The following is a 22,507-nucleotide window of genomic DNA, read 5'->3' as shown; positions in this document are numbered from 1 at the left end:
CAGTGTAGAGTAAAATGTTTGACAGAGTGAGAGTTTTTGTATTTTGTTTGGGGTTCCTATTTTCTCTGCAGTATTTTCCCAGCTGATTTTGCTTTATAATACCTTGATCAAAAAGTCCGCGGAACAATCACCACCTTTGGACACCTTTTTTAAAACTTTTGGTTGCGCACCCGGGTCTGGCCTTTTTTCGTCCTGTTCGAGAATTCTTTTTAAAAGGTTACATCCATAAATTGATTGAAAATTAAACTCTAGGAAACTACTTGGAAGCTCAAGTCACCAGCTATAATAGAAATATGGTGAATTCACGTCCAAACTCGAAGAAATCTGGCCAGACCTGGGTGCCCAACAAAGGGTTAGGCTCCGTTTTTGTTAGGTTTCCAACACCTGTGATTAGCATTCCTATGCTTTCACGGTTTTCAGAGTTACAACGGTATTGTACAGCACGATTTTTTTCAAGGAGGTCAGACAGCTTACTGCCCAGGGCTATTATTTGAACTCTAACAACCGTTTACGGAAAGCAGTTTGCCAAAAAGGAAAGGATTTGTGGGGGAAAAACTCGTGAATTTTGCACCACGAGAACGCACCGGCCATCATTATTCGAGAATTTTTGACTAAGAACAAAATGAATGCCACCCAACCACCTATCGAATTCAACTGATATGGCTCTCTGAGATTTTTTTCTGTTTGATCGAGTCAAAAACCCACTGCGAGGAAATACTACGGCTCTAATAGCTAAACCGATAATAGAGTTCCAGAAATGTTTCGGGAGCTAGAACAAAAGCTGGCATAAATGCGTTGCAGTTGATGGGGAGTACTTTGATGGTGATAATATCAATTTTGAGGAATAAACTTGTATTTTGAATTTTCTGCGTATATTCCGGGGACTTTTTGATCAAGGTGGTATACCTGAAAAAGTTAAGTCCACAACTTAATTAACCGATGAGCCGACAACCGACCGATGACAAAACAGGTGGAGCCCCTAATATCTTTTAAATATTAGTTACTCGAAGGATTAAAGCGGAGAAAATGTCTACACTCATAGCCATTAAAATTTGTGTGTGAAAGTTGGCTATTATATTTTTGTTTATAGAATATCTGTTAATTTTTTATGAATGTCTAACTCAATATGTGACAAATTATGAAAATTCTGCAAATTTTCACTAAAATTTCTAACTTTTTAGTCAGCGCACATCTGATGCCAGACTCCATGCAACGACATTAGGAAGTATTACAGTCTACATGTAGTACACAAATTATTAGTTCATTAATTCTCGTTTATTTTCATATTTTCGTTACTGTCCCACTTTATGATTGAGTTGTAAAATTTAGTTATTGTTTTGTTTACTAGAAACTTCAAAATAGTTGAATTATTATTTCGTTTTTTTATAATAAAATACTGAATTGATTACTTTATAATGCTTTTTGCTTTTTGAAAATTTATTGAACCATTCTCAAGTTATGAGGGATTGAAGTCAGAACAAACAAGTGTCCTAGTGTATTTTCGATTCGCTGTATATCCCAAATTTCCTTATTTTTTCGCTGCTGCAGTGTACTAACGGTTGTCTTAAGAGATACGCTAACTATTTGGAAGAGAAACTAAAATCTTATGCAAGACTAAAATCACCAACTTGCCTGATTAATTTTGCGCCACCTGTTACTAAACAATCAGCCGGGTGCATACGTGGGCCCATTTTATGTACATCAGGACACAGGCCTAATGGGACAGGTACAAAATTAAACAACACAATGTGCGCAACAGGGAAAAATGAGGTAAAAATTTCATAAAAAATCCATCAATATATTTGAAATGAAAAAAATAGTAGCACAAAGAAGAACATTAAAATACGAAAGCTCCCCTTGGGCTACTTTCCAACTTAACTGCTTGTCTCTGTGTGTCTCACCAATTCTAAGTAACTCCCAAAAACATTTATTTTCATGATTTTATGGTTTCAATGTTTTAATGCAATGCAATGTTTTTAATGTGCAGTTCTAGGCATTTAAATGCTTCTAAAATGAGTCGTTTACCTACAAATTAAATACTTAGTCTTTCGGATGGGCATATAAGTAACCGTGGGCCATATGCCATACCATGCATCGCTCACCATAGTAACTACCATATAATTACCTTAATGAAGGTTGTCCATTTAAAAAATGAATGAATAATAAATTAAAGTAAATTGTCTAATTTTGCTACCGACTATGAGCAGGTTGAGATGCAAAGCGTCTGGAGAATGCATACTTGATTTTGCATGCATGCATAGTATTCACACACACATACGTACGTGTGCACCACCGGAATATTAGTTGAGTACTCTACTCACTCACTCTGCTGTCCCTGAGGAAGCTGAGCTGCTGAGGTAAATGCCATGTGATCCTAACAGCTTCCTTCTTAAAACTTGATGAGGTAATGCGATGCGATGCTATGTTGCGTACATAGCAATTTGAGTTACAGCAGATGCATGGCTGTCAGCTAAATTCCAAGAAGAAATGGCTATGCCTAACTCTATCTGAGTATTTGTGGCACCTTTAGATACGTGTGTTTGTGGTGGGCGTTGATGGCTGTTGCAAAGTCAGAGGATCAAGGCGGTTTAAGTTGAGCATTAGTGGTTAAGCTGCAGTAAAGATGTTCTGCTTCTTCTTTTGAACTGACTTAACTGAACTTATCTTAAGGCAACCCAGTCGTTGCCGTGGCTGTGTATTTGTGCAGATAGTGAATTAGAAACGGAGAATATAACAGTGTACACCACAAGGAAGGTGTTATGAAAATGTTCAGCTTTTCTAATTATGCCACAAAGTGCCAGAAGTTCAAGACATTTCAATGAGAAAAGCGTAATTCAATGTCTTTCAGTGCAACGCTAACTTTGGACGGCTGGTTGAAGGCCATAATTTCCTGAAGCGTTGCATAATTCACATAGTGTCGGTTACTGACACGACTAATGAAGCTAAAATGAACTCAGATACACACATACGTGCATATACAAATAAATCCAGTGAATAGCAGAAAAAGCGTTGGCACATGTTTTTTTGTTTTCTTAGTCTCTAATTTGTGGCTACCTCGTCATAATTTATTTTCATTGCCACTAAGAAGACACAAAGTTTCGCTGCCGTAAAATCGGCATTTCGCCATTTTTTACGGTAATTTTGCTTCATGTTCTTTCATTTCACTTCTGTCCATTCATTGCTGCAACGTCAGACAAATGAAGCTTGCCACAACATGCGAAAACAAGCAAGTACATGTGTTTTTCCTCCCGCCACGGTGCATGGCCCCACTCCTCGTTGTAGTTGTGGAAGTTGTTCTTTACTTTGTTTGACTGCCACTTGAGGTTGACCTCTGCGAGTTTGGCAATTTTCGTTGTTGCTTACTTAGTTTTGTTCCTATTTTCTGGTTTACCCAGCTTCAACCAGCTTCAGCGGCACTTCGACAACGACTGGCGGTGGCATTATTTTCTGTGTATGTATGCGTTTCTTAATTTCAGCTTAACCTTCAAACATTCCGTTGGCTGAGGTGGCAAGCTGTTTTCGAAAACCCAAAGACAGGCAAATTCAGTTGAATTACCTATGCGGAAAAAAATGCTCTTGAGCCACAGGTCAATTTTAGTCAATTGAACGCTGCCAGTTTCGGCCTCAGAGTCAGCTGTGATAAAATGGAGTTGATACTATTTACGAGCAAATATAAACCGCCACACTTTCGACTTCCCAGATTAAATAACCACGTTCACCCGTTTTCATTGGAAGTTAGGTATCTTGGAGTGATACTTGACTCCAAGCTCCGTTGGAAGCTACACATTGAAAATCGGGTAAATAAGGCCAGTAAAGCTTTTTACTCCTGCAAAACTATGTTCGGCAAAAAATGGGAGCCCAACCCGCAGGTCGTTCTTTGGTTGTACAACGTAGTGTTCTGCCAATGTTAACATACGGATGATGGGAAGCTTTCCGAAAGGGCTATAATATCACTAAACTGGGGGTGGTGCAAAGGCCTACTTGTATTGGCATCACTGGAGCATTTAGAACTTGTCCCAGTACTACTCTGAATCTCTCCCTATCGACTTTTACGTTGTTTCCATCACTGTTCAAAGTGCAATCAGGCTAAAGGAGGTTGGCATTTGGCGGTTATTTCTCGAGTAGCATGTTTAGGCAGGTTATACCGTATTTCTCTGAACTTCGTACATATCTCTCTATCCGCAAACTGGAGTTTGAGGATCGTGCCAGGGTAATATTTCGATTCGAACGAGGGGAAAATCTGCACTGGAGCTTGCATCTCCGTCTTCATTGACCAATCATAAAGAAGAAGGGGAAAGTTCTGTGCACGAGGATCGAGGAAGCTCTGCATTGAGTTGGTGAAGTGTAACCATCCCATGAAACTATTGCACCGCTTCTGTGAGATTTAGATTCAAACATTTTGGCACCCACTTTCCATACTTACCTGTGCACCTATTAGCTGTGGAGCTTTAGTAGCGACTTTTTGCATTCCATAATTCCAGTTAGTACCTCTTTGCGCACATTATTGGTCTCTAGTTTTTAATATTCATCCTTTTTTCTCCACTCTTTTATTTATATTTTTAAGTATAGCCTTTGGGGACAACTAATATAATCTAAGCTTGCGAGTATTCATCTGATTAAGGCTACTAAAAACAATAAACCGCAATTGTGTTGCGTTAGTAAATATCGAGATAAGAATAATTTTTAAACCTATTTTATTACTCATGAGAGATGAACGCCGCCCGAAATCAATCGTGGCACATAACCTTGTAGCGCTTAAAGTACGAGGACGTCCAGAGTGGTTTGAAAAAGTTCTAATGGACCTGAGGACACTGAGTGTTAGGGACTAGAGAACTGATGCCGACGATCGAGATGCATGGAAGCGGAAGCTATGGCTCACCCCGAGCTGCAAAGCTGCCCGATGATGATGGTGGTGAGGAGGAGCTCTAAAGCTCTGGCTAAAGGCATATAACGTAAAATTTGTTCATAATTTGCATAATTCGCACAACATTCTCCAAACATAATGATGTGCAAAAAAAAATACGTAATGTAAACTATTGCTTAGATTTTGCTCAATTTACGGTTGGGTGCAAATGTTGAAATATATTCGAGATTTTAAAATTCAGTCTTGACCTGGTTATGAGTACGAACTTTTTTTTATATATATATTGTGTCTCTTTCATTAATATTGCATTGTAAAACACAATGCATTCTTTGGCAACCCTGTCACTGCGGCGGCGGCGGCGGCGGCATTAAGTCAAAGCGCACCAAAAGGCCGCAGATGAAGTCAAGGCAGGCCATTTGCAGCTTTCTTTACCTATTTGCCATCAGATAGGCGCGTTCTTTTCCGCTGTTGTTGTATTGCTGATACTGTTGTTATTGTTATTGTCTCTTTTGTTGCTGTGCGGTCACCGAATTTTCTATTTTTCTTCTTCTGCGGCAGTTGCATAAAAATTGCCGAATACTCGGCTTGGTTGTGTTTCTTGCTGTTCGCTGATTTACGGCCGATGATAAACTGTTAGCGCAGTTGTTGTGCGGCGGCTGCAATAAATTATGAGCACTACGTTAATTAGGCAGCAACTGTTTGAAGTTGCAGAAAAGCTAAATGAAAAGTGAGGCCGTTGAAAAATGCAATATTTATGTTTTTCTGTTAGATTGTCATAAATCTATGGCCGCATACCTTTGCAACGTTCTTCTAAATACCCACAAAGAAAGCACCAAACTGTCACCAAGAAACTACGAGTATTGTAGATATTGTTGTTGTCACTTTTTTAATGTTTTTCTTTTTGTACATTTCTGCATAAATTCTCTTGTCTCTGATCGCAGTCGACACTTTGACATATTTATGAGCTCTGATTTTATTTAGCCGCATTTAAATTGTTTACGCTGAGTAAAATACTTTCACGTCGCACTCGAAATAATGCTGAAACGTGCAGATCTTGAACTAAATTCAACAGTGAGGCCACCGCCTCTGGAATGATAACTAGGTAAGTAAATGAGCAACTAGAATATTTACTGTATTTGAAATAAAACAGCTGTTGGTGGAGTAGACGTTCGGTGGTTCAGTCGCTCAGTCATTCAGTCCGGTCACGATTCCAGCTCGCCCTCAATTCTCGTTGCGATTGTCGGTTGGTGGGTCGGCCGATGAAACTGAAGCTGATGTTCCTGTGTGTTGGAGGCAGGCATGTCTACTCGCAAGGTTGTGGCGATGATGGCAGCGATGTTGAAGCCAATGAGTGGCAGCGGCCGACTCACCTACTTGTGTGTGCGCAGCTGCGTGGCCTTTGATGTCGCGCTAGCGCTGCTAACGAGAATATGAGCGCAGCGGCGACGGGATGCTGCGCATGCGCGCGTTCAATTCAAGAGCACAGAGTTTGAGTGCATTGAGTGCTTGTAGCAGTGCGTGCTAGAAGGGTCAATAAGCGCGGTCAACCTAGAAAATGAAGTTTCCTACTTCAGCAGGCGGCTACTGTGCAAACGCATAAGCGGTAACTGAATTTAAATATTTTTGCCCTACTAAATTTAATGAAATGCAAAGCAAATACTGAAGAAAAAGTAGAAATTGGAATTTTGCTTTTGAGTTTTGATTTGTGCAGAAAGAAGTGTAGCAATCGTTGGTTGTGGTGAGATTAAAATTTATTTTAATAATTTTTACAAGTTTCACTTAAAGATAATTAGTAAAAACGGTGCTATTCTTATGAGCTACAGATAGAAATAAAAAGCCACGCGTAATATGTAAAATATAAGTTAAGATACAGCTTTCAAAAACATGCAGACGTTTTGTATTTGTAACGCATGCGAATTTTTATAGTAAAAGTACCTAAGTTTTAAGCTTAAATGTATGAAATATTATATATCGAATATCCTGCTGGTCTTACAATATTTTAGTCAATTTTACATGTATTGTGTGCTTCAATGAATGTATTGAGTGTTTTGTTGTAAGTTTTAAAAATACATAATTTAATCACGTAAAAACCTGCATTTTCACGCACCTAAATCGCTCTGAGTGCTTTCCTACTAATGAAACCTACTTACTTAGAAAATATTTAAAATAAAGAATTTTTATCAAAAAGAGTATTTATGTACGGTTTCACTCTAATCTAGCAATATTAGAACCTAATAATGTATTTTTTTTTCTTATTTTATCATATTTTTGTTCCACTGGGTGGCATTTTATCTGCTCTTCTATGCTCAGTCGCCTTCAGCTAAATCACTAAAAAATAATATCATTTCAGTATATCTATCGAGTTTTGCTTTAGTTTTATCCTTTAGCAAGACAAATGAGCATAGGCTGGCGACTTTGTATGCGCTCCGCACCGCAGCTCTTGCGTGTGGTTGCGCCACTTTCTATTCATATTAATTATTTTTTGTTAATGAATCTGCTGTTTCTTATCAAACTTCAGAAATGTCATCGTTCCTCATTTACTATTCTAATTTCTTGCTTTTATCCTACTGAACTTAGTTTATTTAAAATATTATTACTGAGAAGACCCGCCCTAGTATTTCTACATGCTGCCCTGTGCGTGCTGCGATTGCAGAGCGCGCGGCATGGTTCGCTTTCCAGGCGAAGACTTCTCTGTCGCTAACGTCGTTGGCGAAGAAGCGCGCGATGATTGTAGTTGTTGCATTCGAATGTTGCTGCGTATGAAACGCTGTCGACGCGCTTCACGAAACACGACATATATGAAAACGCCTAAAACTATCACAGACAGCGACACGGTGATGATGATACTGCCAGCGTTTGATGAAATTTGATCCAGAGCAGTGGCGAAGCCTAGAATGGCGCAAGCAAGAAAGTAAATAATGGGATTATGAATAAAATTAACGAAATTATTAAAATCTTATTTCCCAAAAACAAAAACATATCACACAAGCCGCACTATGTACTCACCTCGCCCATGGACCGAGTTGCGCAAGTGATACCACTGCTCCACGCCCAATACACCGCTGGCGTTCACCTCATCCGCTAGTAAATTTGCTGCTGCCTGCTCGCGCACCAATTTTGCATATTTAGCCGCTCGTGCTGCCACAACCGGCATCGTCGGCTGTACTTCAACTTCTGGCTGTTCATCGACCGCCTGTAGCTTCAATACTTTATCTTCATGCTTGATATGCTGCTCGTTCACCCCCGGCACGATGTCCTCCAACAGCGCTACACTATTCGGCACATCATTGCTGTCAACGGCCGATAGCTCACTAGCAACATTGTTGTTGTTGTCATTATATCTATAGCTGCTATTTGCGGTATCGATTACTTCTTCGACCAGCGCCACACTTTCATCCGAAGCCAAGGCTTGTGTGTGCGCTGCTGGCGGCGCAGGTTCCAGTGGCGCGGGCTCTTTTAATACCAACGCACTCTTGTCAACGAAATGCATGTAGCGTTGCTCACGACCTAGGCGATCGTCGGGTTCGAAGGGATCATTGTCTACGGGAGCGGCAACGCCATCACTGCCGGGCACCGTGAAACTGGCGCGCACGGTTTGCATTCCCGACTGAAAGCTGCACACTACGACGAATCTGATGAAAGAGAGGTTTGTATGGAAATGAAGTATTCTTAAAAATGTATTTGCTTGATTTCTAAGATCCCCTAATTTAGGTATACAAGAATAAGGAAGGTCTCCCCAAATTGAGATGTCAACAGGAATTATTATATTATATTATTATATCATCTTCTTAAGCTAGTTGTTGTTGTAGTAGCAGCTTGCTAAAGCCTATCAGTGCTATGAAGTCACCGGTCGTCTTCGTCTAACTCATCTAACGGTAGACCCAGAAAACGTGCTGCTTCGACAGGATAACTCCAGAGGGAAAGGGGTGTGCCTTCACATACAGGACATAAAGTATGTATATTGGGTAAATCGGGGTCGTTTCTGGATAAATAGGGTCGATTCTGTATTATCCAGAACGCAATTGGGCCAAAGTTACGGGGTCTCGGAGGACAGCTAAAGCTTTGCGTCTGCAATAGGTGGGGGTTGGACTCTAATAACGGCATTCGGGGGTCAGGAGTTTGGGAAGATAGTAAGGGTCTCTCTGTCGTTTAGTATTTGTTTATATACTATCCGGTCCAGTAGTTGTAAATGTATTTTGTCCACGATCTCCTCAGGGTACTTTAGGAGATGTCTCCTGACGTGCCTGGGAGATGGCTCGAGCTCGAGTAAGTGTCTGCAGAAACTGCTGGCTGAGTATTTTGTTGTAATCTTTTACAGGAAGCATGGGTGCCTCATTGTGTAGGTGTTGCAGGGGGGCATCAGGAGACATCTCGTAGTTGTACTGATTGCAGTATTTAGACCTGTTTGTAGCTTTATCAACCGCTTTAAGCTAGTGTTTTCAAGTGGTTTTTATTTCATTTGTCCCGAGCAGACATCAGGCGATGGCAAAGCCTCGATGGCATTTCTGTCATGAAAGAGATTTTCCCAACAAACATTTGCTGCTCGAAATCGGCATAAAACTGTAGGTCCCTCCATTTGTGTGGAACAACATCAAGACGCACACCACAAATGAGATAAGTAGCACGGCCAAATATAAGCCAGCATTGACTCTAGACATTAATTCATCGACCCTAAAGAGATGCAGTACACGAGGTTTTGGAGCCGATTTTTGTCAACAAGGCTTCTTCAGGATCGCACTCTATTTGTTAGTGCACTCATATTAAACAGAAAAGTTTATTAAATTCCATATTAAAACAATCTACAAATTTATTGCAGCACACATTTTTGTGAAAATAATAAATTATAATAAAAGCCTCGCCAGTGGAATGGAGCAAAATTGCAAATTGTGAAATCCAAAAAAGTAAGCTCTTCTTTCCGTTCAAATAATACATGAATTAAAACTAATTCCCCTTTTTACAGAAAAAATTAATATTTATTTCATATTCACCTTCGTGTGCTGTGCGTGTAGATGCCCAAATTCTCTTGTACCGTTATAAACGTCTCAACTGTATTCGTTTCTGGTTTCACCAAACTGCCACACATTTTGTGATCGATGCGCATCGTATAGCGATCTGTGGCATCATTTTGATTACCCTTCACTCCACAATTACCGCCATCTACCACAATTTTTCCACCAAAGTAAGGACCTGTTTCCACTTCAATCTCTGAAGCCTGTGGCAAGCATTTTGTGGCTTGCGCAGCAACTACAAAAAATAGCGAAAACCCAAAACGTTTTACTTGTTTATCAAAACTCTATAATTTTCCACTTCACCGCCGCTCAAAATTAGCAAAATATGAATAATAAATTCTGAATGCTTACATCCTTTCGTTGGTATGATGATGGTTTGGCCGCCGTCGAGTGGCACACCCTTCGTATCGTCATCGATTTCGTTGCCGAATAGCTCGGAGCGGCCGGTGATTTTCATATTTCTGCGCTTCGCTTGCGGTCGGATGTGGAAGCTGTATTTGGTGGCCATGCGGAGATTGTCGATTTGGACAGCGTAATGACGTACTTGTCGCCTGATTGCAGAAATTACTTATATAAGTGCATGGCGATTAGGTTAAGCAAAATATACAAATTATGCGCTAGCGCAGGAGCAAAGTTATTTTCTTTGACTATTTTGTTCTGTTCTATATCTGATTTTTTGTTTTTTGTTTTTTCAGTGACCTAGTTGTTATTAGTTGAGTTAACACTTACTTGCTCTTCACCTGCTCAATTTCTAAATTATTGTTGCCTTTGTTGTTGTTAGTGGGACTGCTACTATTACTGTAGTGGCTGTTACCGTTTGGTTCCAGCTGTTGAGTTTGGTTGACTAATTTGGAGCGACAACGATGCGGTCCAAATGACTGCAATTCACAAAAGAAAATCTGAAAGGCTTTCGGCGGTTCCACTTCGGCGCTGCTGTTGGTGATAGCATCAATATCGTTCGCTGGTGTTTTCGAATCGGCGGAGGGCACAAATTCCACTTCCCAGGTTAGATTAACGGATTTGTAATTGGGTTCGCCAGAAACACTGCGAATTTCTGTAATTAGAGAATCGGAATTAGAAAAGTGGAAAATGGGTGTAATTCTTATACTTTTTTTATAGTTGATTTGAAGGCCGCCATAGCCGAATGGGTTACCGAATGATTACCACTCGAAATTCACAGAGATAAACATTTTTCTAATAGCGGTCGCCCCTCGGCAGGCAATGGCAAACCTCCGAGTGTATTTCTGCCATGAAAAAGCTCCTCATAAAAATATCTGCCCTTCGGAGTCGGCTTGAAACTGTAGGTCCCTCCATTTGTGGAACAACATCAAGACACACACCACAAATAGGAGGAGGAGCTCGGCCAAACACCTAACAGAAGTTTACGCGCCAATTATTTATTTTATTTTTATTAGATATTTAATTTTGCTGCTCTCACAGTTAGAATCGATATCTTTATACATCTTTATGGATGGCTCGTAGTTGAACAGAAGGGTTGCTGGAATTAAGGAAGCAGCAAACTGGTTGCTTACTTCTGCTATTACTGTAAGGGAGATAAATATCTAATCTGACAGCCAGGCGGTAATTAAGGCTCTGGGCTCGTTGTTTGTGCGTTCGAAATTAGTCGGTGAACTGCTTAACTTCTCGCGCGACTGCATTCGAATACTTCGATATTAAGCTCGTTTGCGTTCCCAGTCATAGTGACAAAGCGGGAAACTGTTGGCCTAATGAGCTGGCTAGACAGGGAAGCCTTGAGACCGTTTCACCGCGAAATGAGAGTTTTGGTGTTCTCTAAAGAACCTGTTATCTGCTCCTGGAAAGATGGGCGGCGTGTCAACTCAGCGAGCACTGTGTTAGTGCTCAAACGTGCAAAGTCACGCGATCCCTCTGGCAAAATTGCCAAAATTATGATTCGGGTCTTTACGTGAAACAGTGTGCTTCCTATGGTGAAAATTACAAAGGCAGCGCAGCGATGACTTTAGCGCCGAAGGAAACCCATAAAATCCGTAGGATTGCATCAAATTCCGCCCTTCGAACAGCAAACATTAAAGAAATGGCAAATGTTTTTCAAAGGCTATTCTAATAGCGCCACAAAAATACGGCAAAAAAAATAATAAAAAACCACCTTTGAATGAATTTCGCAAAGAACACTGCTTCGATTTTGCAAGGGACCGCATAGCTTGGAGTTCTATTACAAATACCGATCCCGGTGGATGGAAAAAAGTAATATTTACTGATGGAAAGAAGTTCAATCTGGATGGGTAGCATGGATACAAATAGTATTTCCATGACATAAGAAAGGAGGAAAACTACTTGAATCGACATCACAGCCGTGGAGGAGGTGTTACGGTATGGGAGGCAAGATCGTATTATGGCGCTTTCGAATTGAAAAGTATAGACTAAAAAATGACGGGAAAGAGCCATAAAGCGTTGTTGGAATCAACTTTTCTCGAGATTCGGGAAACATTTGGGCCTATTAGTTGGATATTTCAACAGGATAATGCACCTTTACACACTTTAAGTTGGGTTGTGTTCCAATACGTTGGAGCATGGCCACCGATTCCTCAGGAGCATTATCGATAATCTATGGGGATGGTGTCTTGAAATTTTGCTCGTAAGATATGTAAAAATGAGCAACAATGTGAAAACAAAAATGCTTTAATTCCAATCACTAAAACGGCCTGGCCTAAAATTTCATTGGTTTAACTGAAGATTTTGTATCGGATTTACGAAGTAATTTATAAAGCAGCACAAACTATTAAGCTTCCTTCCTATTAACTTTTCTTCCATAGAAATTATTGCCTCTAATCAAGAAATTATATATAACTCGAGTTATTAGCATTTTCGTGCGATAATTTAAAAAATCGAAATCTTATAAATATTTCGTTATAGATATCGCGCAAAAATTTTTAAAATTTATATACAATATATTAAATATAATACATATTATTATATATTAAATATAATACATATTCGAAACTTAATGAAACTAGTTCTACGATGTTTGGAAGCTTTTTATTTGGAAATTTTTAAATAGTAATTATTTTCGGCCGCTGCCTCCAACTTAACAATACCTGCAGAGCAACTCATTAAACACTTAATTTCTTATGATTAAAAAAATATTTCTTTTCATCGGTTACATAAGTTAAAAATATTCTCAGTTTCTCAGGTGTTACGAAGCTGGAATGTAAAAGCAAGACAATTTTTCAGTAACCTCTGGTGGTATTTCGCGCTCCACATTGATCATTGCCTTTGTTCTTTTTTTTATCCCTCAAATATTCATCTGCCGCAATACACTTATGGACACACATACCTTTACATGTGTTTGTGCTTGGGACTCCCCTACTAGTTGACACTCTTATTTGTTATTTGTTGCATGCGAAAGCTGCTGAAATCAGGAATCATTCTCAAGCAGTGGCAGCTGCGCCAAACGATTCGCCTCACCTCACCTCACCACAACTGACTGCATTGCCAGTTATACTAAACTTTTTTCTACTGCATTGGCTCTGCCACTTCACCACTTCACCACTTCTACTACCTCTGCCTATAACACCCTCCCCCCTTGAACAACTACGGGTATTATAGTGAAGTGCCACACTAGTCAAGCTCGTGTTCTGCCAGTTGCATTGTCGATTAGCAAACGGATGCTGACTGCTATTCTTCTTCTTCAATGTCTGTCTGGCTACAGCTGTTGCCGTTGTTCTTATTTAGTATTCTACAAGCGCATGCATACATACATATATAGCTAGACAACTTGAATGAATATTCCCAACGGTGCTGCAACGCATGCGCACACTGCTTGGCTTCGAGTGCTGTTACTTGCCACGGGCTGTGGGGCAATGAGAATTTGCGTTGGTGAGCTGAGTGTTTTTTTTTTGTGAATTCATGTGTATGTTTATGTTTTTGTGGTTACTCCAGTGTTTTGATTTCATCGCAATTCTAACATTTTAATTACTCCCCCAGGAGTTCTGTTGGAGTTAGAGAAAAGTAGAATTTCGCGAGCTTGTTAAATTTAATGCCACCACCGCCGGTCTGCTCTCTGTTCAAAGACAGTCAGCAAAATGATTGCTGAGAGCTTTAGTGATATGCATCGGTTTTTCGTAATGCATTAATTTGCAAAGTAATGTAAATTTAAAACCATAATTCTTTCAATTTTCTTATAGAAAGCTTAAAATAGAGCACCGGGCACCGTTGCGCAATGATTGTAGATACAGATCGGCTCCTTGTACTCAAACACAAGGCTTAAGGATGATAGTTTACGAGAATTGGTCATTTCACACGCATTCACACACCAATCAACGGACAGCAACGAAGTAACATGAACGAAGACTGCATTGACTTTTTTCGTATGGCACTAACACAAACTTAGTTTTTTCGTAAATCTGCCGCTGCAATGACCTCGATTACGTCAACGAATCGGCTGATTCCTTCAAAATCGATGAGAGCTGGCTAACGGTCTGATATTGCCCCCACCTCTGCGTTGGGAATATCAGGTCGCGCCTGAGAAGAAGATGTATTGAAGCTCCTTGGGATTGCAATTCTGACTTCAAAACGACAGTTGTCGGTGGACTATATTCCGAGGATTGGCAGTAATCTATGATTATATATATATACATATATATATATATAATTGGCGTGTACACCCTTTTTGGGTGTTTGGCCGAGCTCCTCCTCCTATTTGTGGTGTGCGTCTTGATGTTGTTCCACAAATGGAGGGACCTACAATTTCAAGCCGACTCCGAACGGCGTATATTTTTTTATGAGGAGCTTTTTCATGGCAGAAATACACTCGGAGGTTTGCCATTGACTGCCGAGGGACGACCGCCATTAGAAAAATGTTTTTTTTTTATTAATTTTGGTGTTTCACCGAGATTCGAACCAACGTTCTCTCTGTGAATTCCGAATGGTAGTCACGCACCAACCCATTCGGCTACGGCGGCCGCATAGCATATTTTGTTTCGACAAACCTATGATAATGCCAGTAAGAATTCTGGGTTTTTTCTTAGGGTTGCTAATTAATTGCTTAAATCTTCTCTGGTTATACCCTCCCAATAAGGGCCTGGCCTTTCGTAGCTCCACAGTTTGGTGCCAACTTACGTATCATTGCCGTAGCTCTTCGCTTGTAAGTTCCTCCTCGGTGCTAGGCTGCAGCATCTCTAGCCAATGCATACGCTGCTTCGTTCCTTGGTACTCCCTGGTGCTCTGGGATTGATATGAAGTAGGTGAGATTGTGCGCTCCTAGTAAATGTATTTCCTCCAAGAATGACAAAGCCTTCAGTGCATCTTGACTGCCGCTCAGAATGGCGATTCGCTCGAGGTTTCGAGGTTTCTTGCTAAACTTATGTCTAAACATATATAATGGCATACACTTTATATCTAGTACAGTTCTGATCTCTTCTCAAATATTAAGGTCCCTGTAGAGTTGGACAAGCGGGAGGGACAAGCTCAACGATTCCATGTGTTTGGAAAGGTTAAACTTGGCTTATCGCTGAATGGCTACATGAAAAGGTGTTGGTTCGGGAACCATATCCAAGGGCTGTACTTGATATCCAAGCAACCGATCTGTATGTTATCATTGGCCTAATTACCATGGTAGCCACCCTACACACAGAGACTACAATCTTTCATCAACAAATCCTCCACATCAACTGTAGAATAGTCTGGACGAACACCATCAGCAACGGCGTGCTGTGGAGTTTAAAAAATGAGGAACCATGGCAACTCATGGCAAATCAAACGCGGAATGTGGCGATGGACAGATCACACGGTTGGAAAGCCACCAGATAGCATTACGAGAGTGTTACCGAACTGGAATCCACAAGGAAGCAGAGGTCGCGGTTGACCATTGAATACTTGGAGAAGGTCGATGTTGTGCGAACTAACGATGTCGACATCACATGAGATGGCGCAAAAATAATAACCTACAACCATGTGTGGTGGAAGAATATTGTCAAGGTCCTATGCTCCCGAGTGAAGAGAACAAGGAATAAACAAAACAGGTTTTGAGGCTACAACCCCGGGATTTTCCTGTCATTTCTTCAAAATTCTTGACTTCACTCATTTGGATCTTAGAGCCCTCAATGCCGTCTGATTCCCATCTACCCAGTGATATTTCTGTTCACAAAGCAACTGGGACTTAAATTATCATTTTAAAATTCACTTATCAACGTTAACTGTCCGATAGCGTGGAAGTTTTGAAAATATTAAAGGTAGCATGAGAGCCTCGAAAATGTTGAAAACAAAAGAAAAAATTGAAATAAGGAAGCAATAACTTAATAACCATCTCTTTATATTTGCATCTATGTATGTGTGGATTTCTGAGCAACTGATAAACACTTGCACTATACTCGTACAAGCACATACATACTTACTTATATTGGCCGTTGGTTAGTTGCGACGAACCAAGAGATGCTCAATCAAAGTGTAACGAATTGACAAATTGCTTGCGGTAGCCAAAACGAACCGAGAGCTGGAATGGACTGCACTGCCAATCCTCACACACATGTTGGCAAATACTTTGCGTTGGTTGCAGCAGCGCGAAAACCATCAGCCGACAGACATTAAGCACAGCCTCTGCCAAAGCCGTAAACGTAAACGTATTGACAACAAATGAAATAGACGTCAAATACTTACGAGCCGCACATAAACTGGCCACTGAACAGGCGTTCGAGTAACTTGTGCATACAACACAGCAACCACAACAGCAGGCATCACTCACTGCAGACAAGCCAAAGCCCCAAACGCTTCATTCAACTCGTCACCAACAAACAGTCAGTCAGAAGCGACGAGGCGAAAGAATCAAATGCGAAAAGTGAAAACGGCACAGCTTTTGCTGTCCGTGGCTACTTTTGTTGCCAATGCCAATTATTGGTGCCAGTGTTATTGGTGCTACTGATAGTGTTGTTGTTGTTGTTATTGCTTTCGTAGTAGCAGCTGTTATTCGTGCGAGCACTAAACACAACTCGGCCAGCGCTGTTCATTCTAAGCATATTTGGCTCAAACTCGTTCTCGGCACCCGATGCGACCAAGCGCGAGTGTATTAACCCAATTCTCTGACTACGGTCGCTCAGCAGTATGGGCAACAAATTAATGGCACTGCTGGTGCTGACTACTGCAGCAAATAGCTACAACGTGACGAACAGGAACAATGGCTGCAGATTGCATTTGTTGGGAAAGTAGCTGTGCAGCAGCCTCTGCTTCTAGTTGGAAAGAAATATTCGTACATAATTACAGTACTCGATGTTTTGAGCAACAACAAAACGAATAGGGAAACGAGCGACACATGCTTCACGACCTCATGCTTGACATTTGCGATACCAATTATTTTAAAAAAATATCCAACGCACACTTCCCTTCGAATTACTGCTGCAGCGACCATTTTGGGTATTCTGTAGTTACCGCGAACGGATTTTCTTTAGAAAATTTCACTACTTTTTTTGCACTACCAAATCTAATGCAAGGGTCAATAGAGTTCGCCACTGATCATACCAGTCTGTGGACGCATCAATGTATTTACATACATACATATGTACATATATATGCAGGCATGTATTTGTGTGCATTTCAGTCATAAACTTTACTCTGCCATTGAGCGCATTTTGCTAGAAGTTGAAGGTCAGCTGGTGGACCTCAAGCCAGTACACTGGCGCCAAGCTACTCTTCTACAAAACGTTTTACTTTCTTTTGCGAAATTTCGCAAATAAAAAAGTGAATGAGTTCAACGTGCACTCGCGCGTTTGTAAGCAAAGTTAATGAGATGCCAAGCAGACGGTGTTGTTACAGCATTGTGTGCTTTTATTATTTGGTAGACTGTGCCCATTCTCCTTGCAACTGGAGTTATTTATTATTTTGCATTTTAGTGGTCAGATTTTGAGTGTTTTTGTTTTCTTTTTTATCTGCTGCTCAACATTAAGTTGTAATCTGAATCCTGACGATGTTATGAGATTTCGATTTTTAAATCTTTTGGTTGATATCTTTGCTAGACTCCGCTAAGTGTAGTTTTCATTATGAAGTAATAGAGGGATGACAAGGACCTGAAATGTGACTATCATTTACAGAGAAGACACATACATACATATGTGCACACATATACACACATATGTATCAACTGATCAACATATTAGTTAGTTCATAAGTTTTGGCATGCCATGAAATGGGTTAATCTTATGCAATGAACTCGGGGCGCGTGCCCAGACATCCAGCCACGAACTGCGGCTGCTGCAGGCAGATAACACCTAATACAGCAGCATTTGCGCAGTTGCATGATGATCATTTTATTTATAAACACATGCATATGTATAAATGCACTTATGTTTATATGTGCACCACAATTGCGTTTATACTCTGTAGGAAATGGCGGTGCTAATGCACGAATTTTTAGTTCACAACTAAAGCTAATGCGGCTGATTTAAAATAGTCCAGTCGAAAGTGGACCAAAAAGGAAATACATAAAAACAAAAAATATACTTGCGCGTGCATCCTTGAAAGGTGTTTAGGAAAATTCCACTTGTGGCTTGATCCTTCATGTTTTCTTGTAAATGGAAAATCCTATAGACCTAAGTGTCCTGCACATGGTGGCACTATTAAGAGCACAGAGGAACTTTCGTATTTCGTCTCAGTTCTGCTAAGTTCTCAGTGAATTTGGCAGATTAATTTTTATGCTGACGTAATTTTAGAGTTTTTTTTTGTTATTTAAAAAATAACTTTTCCTTCAACCCTTTTTCAAGCTGATGAAATTTTAAATTTTTTTGCATTTTTTTCTTGATTAAATATAACTTTTCATTCATTAATTTTTCAAGCTGATGAAGTTGTAGTTCTTTTTACATTTTTTGTTGTTTAAAAATAACTTTTTTCTAATCACGCTTTAATCCTCAATGCTTACATTGCCTCACCCTAACTTCATTTTTATTTACGAAATTTCGGTTTTTGTTACAACTTAAACCCAATTCAGTGAAAGAGAGAGAGATCATTTAAGTTATGTTAAGTGAAAATTGCACCAAGAATTTCACTTATATTTGCCTAATCTTATGATTCATCAGACTTCTCGCAGTTCTGTGCATATATTTGCATAACGGAAATGTACTCAGAAGTTTACGTTGTCTGCGGAAAACCACAAGTAGTTTATTAAAGGTGGAATCGGTAAATCAGCAAATTTGTTTTTTTTTTCTTTCGCCGTGTCCATTTGACTTCAGCCCAGAAAGAAACAAGGCGAATTCATTCTTTGTTTTCCACTTTACCAATACTTTGCTTTGACAATCAGACGTACAAATTATTGTTATTAGTCTAGTGCCACCACCTTTAATGAATGCGCCTTGTGAAAGTCAGTTGTTAGTAACTCAACATCTCACAACGGGCCAATTTCGTGGTCTAAATGGCATCGTTGCCTCTATGTGCGATGTGGCTGCCAAACCTACCTCAACATTTCAACGCGCTATTATGCATTTCATAACAACTGTCAAATTTGATTGCCATTTTAGGTGTAGGCATTGCCATGTTACGTTATCGTCGTCTTGAAAATGTCGTCATTGTTTCATTTATGCGATGAAGAGGAAAGAAGGGCGCCGGGATTCTGGCTGAATCCTCTTTTGCAAAAAGGGGAAATGCACAGTCTGGAAAACTAAAATGATCAAAGATCCTGCCCATGCGAGCGTCACAAAAAATACCAAATAAAAAGACGGCGCATTGCTTCACAGATGTTGGCAATATAGGACTTAAAATATTTCATCCCATGAATTACCAACTTCATTCAATCTGCTGCCACGATTGGCAATTTTGTAGAATGACATCAAAAATTTAATTTAATTAAGGACGTTAATTAGGAATCAATTTTTCATATTTTATTTCCTCAGCGGACTTACTCCATCTGTGTGTGTCTGCAGAAAGCATTACAGAATTCTGACAAGACCTTCACGTTTTCGCGTGCCATCACTACCGTTCCACTACTGTAACTAACTTCATACGAGGTTTTTTGTTGTTTTAATTCGTGTTTAATTTGCCTCTGTTGTTATTGCTGATGAATGCGGCACGATTTCTTGGCACAACGGATTCGTGCTGTAACATTAAACGTTATAATCAAGCATTCCTACATACATACACACACATATACATACATGTGTTTTAGGGTATTTGTAGACAAGTACGTCTGCAGTCACTGGTGTTGTGTTACTGCAATATTTTGAGCAATAAAAGGCCAAGTTCACGATCGAAGTAGCGCTTAAGTTATGTTCTTACACGAATGCGTGATTGTATATTTTAGTAATATATTTATTTATGTGTATGGAAATATGCACATTAGAGTGGGTCATCTTTTTGGAAATAAAATATTTATAATAAATTAAATGAAAGTTATTAAAAAGTGAAGGTATTTTTAATTAGCCAAATTGCGAATTTAGCTTCAAAATGTTCTACTACTACTCGATATGCCAAAGTCTCTCATCCGTAGTTATGATATGGAATTTAATTGCAACATTTTTGCCAACTACAGTGCGTTAAAGCACTATAACATAAATACTTCTAGAAAAGTTGTAATAATTTTCTGCTTCTTGTTTAACTGTAATAATTTTTGGTTACGAAAACCGTTTCAAGCTTTGCGCAAATAAAAAAAAAATGTACACATTTTCATCAAAATTACTAACTTTTTAATAAGAATTTTTAAGGAAATTGCAGTTATGCAGATTTATAGCCCATTGAAATTTGGTTTAACAAAAAGAAAGTTTGAAGTGGCTCAGAAAAAAATACTAAAAAATATTTTTTAATTAAAAATAATAATAAAACTCGCGTTGACTTTTTTTACGGTTGGGTATTTTCTTACATATAAGAAGAAAATGCACAAAACTGCAAGAAAAACAAAAAGTTGTCAAAATTCAACGCGATTTTTAAGTCTCTTCAAACTTTGTTCTGCCAAAATTTAGTGGGCTGGAAAGCTGCATACCCGAAAATTTTCCAAAAATTCTGTTTAAAATGTGTAAAATTTTGACACAATTTTCAATGCAAGAACGTGCGGCGGTATGCCTGGCAGATCAAGCGTCGTCTTGATTTTCCACAGTATCGATGGACTTATATGTTGTCGTTTCACTGGGTATTCCATGCTGAATGGTGAAGTTGATGATATTGACATCGATGTTTTCGGCTGCTAATATAGCACGCGTACTGAGCCAGTGATGGTTTTTGTAGTTTTGTGCAATGTTTGGGAAAACTTTTTGCACCAATTCGGGGGTTGAACGGGGCAGAAGTTGCTACTCTGCAGCGCCACTTTCTCCGTGGAAAAATACAAATATATTCCAATTTTTATAAGAATCGGTCCAGTATTTTTTGAGTTCAGCGATGACATACAGACAAACATTTTTTTAATTTTTATATATAAAGAAGAAGATTATTTTTATGGATTTATATTATATTTTATTTTATAGGAAAACTAACTATGCTGTCAAAAGAAATTAAATAAGAAATAATTTTTTTAAATTTGTGAATAAATCCTTGTGCTGTAGTTATTCAAAGCACTACCACATATCTTCCATAACTCATAAGAGGTTTCGTTAATTATAGCCACTCGCTTTACAAAAATGTTCCACTCTAGGGCGTCTTCAGTTTCTTCATAACGTCACATCATCGATTATCAATCGGCAAATGTGCAAAAAGGTTTGCGTAATCAAGCGCAGGTATGTGCATCGTGTCCCAACAACTACAACAACAAATAGTTTTAAGCTTAGCCAGGTGTTGTAAGTTCGTTTCGTTTCATTTGTTGAATCTTAATTTTCAGTGGTCAGCGTTGTGCGCTGCTAATTGAGATCTCTGTAGAATTTGGTGCAGCTGCGCAACGATTAACTCGCCTAGAACTTACCGCCAGCTGCTTGATTTCGAAAATAAAACTTTGTTGTAAGCCAAGGGAGCACCCACTTTAACAACTTTTGCTTCACTCATTTTCGATTTGGGTTAAAATCATTAATTAATTATCCAATACTTTAAAGCTAAAGCGAAAATCCAAACGATGCGCTCGAAGCTCAACATGAAATGATGTATCGAAAATAGAAAATTTGTGTGCTCGCTTGAGATTGGAAACTGTAAAGCCATTTATTTGAACCTCATTTTAGAAGCTATGCATTTAAGTGATGTTAATAAGATTTAGTAGAAAGATGCGGTGGAATCATTTATCACTAATCGGGCTTTGTGTTCAGAAGAGTGTTTGAGGCTTTGCTGCTAAAATGGAGGAAACAAATACTTAATAACAAGTCAAAGTGGATTTGATGCAATACAAATTTTTTACCAAAGAAAATACAAGTTTACTACTTTTGTATTTAATATAATTTATGATAGAAAATTATTGTTATACAACGTAGATAAATTACAAACACATTCGTAGGAAAAAACTAAAATTTTAACCACTGATTATTTTGTAAAAAGCATTTTTTGTTAATTATCGTACAATTATCATCTCGTTCTTATTCTTTTAATAATATTTCACGCTTTTCCTAGTTATCAAGCGCGCTATCTACTTTTTAGTAATATTGCTTAGGGTCATTTACGCTGCTACCTGCAATCGATTTATGACGCTTTCCTTTTAATGACAAATGTAGTTTAAGGAAAAGGCTCTGCTTGCTCAATTTCAAATCAGGTGAATACGACGAATGGCGTAACG

The 22,507-nt window shown here is 39.2% G+C and overlaps 1 protein-coding gene across 1 annotated transcript in view; it reads right to left on the bottom strand.

Annotated features, from left to right (window-relative positions):
- Positions 1–6,608: 6,608 nt before the first annotated feature.
- Positions 6,609–22,507, bottom strand: part of LOC129248607 (uncharacterized) — a 39,865-nt gene continuing 23,966 nt past the window's right edge. Inside the window, exons 2-6 of the mRNA XM_054888228.1 lie at positions 10,603–10,927; positions 10,225–10,424; positions 9,853–10,108; positions 7,871–8,496; positions 6,609–7,753 (exon numbers count right to left, since the gene is read on the bottom strand). Coding sequence (XP_054744203.1) covers positions 7,485–7,753; positions 7,871–8,496; positions 9,853–10,108; positions 10,225–10,424; positions 10,603–10,927 — 1,676 coding nt within the window. The 3' untranslated portion in view covers positions 6,609–7,484. The remainder of the gene's footprint in view (positions 7,754–7,870; positions 8,497–9,852; positions 10,109–10,224; positions 10,425–10,602; positions 10,928–22,507) is intronic.

The sequence above is a fragment of the Anastrepha obliqua genome, chromosome 5 (genome assembly GCF_027943255.1).
Source record: "Anastrepha obliqua isolate idAnaObli1 chromosome 5, idAnaObli1_1.0, whole genome shotgun sequence".
Taxonomy (NCBI): domain Eukaryota; kingdom Metazoa; phylum Arthropoda; class Insecta; order Diptera; family Tephritidae; genus Anastrepha; species Anastrepha obliqua.
This window is presented reverse-complemented; position numbering and strand designations above follow the sequence as displayed.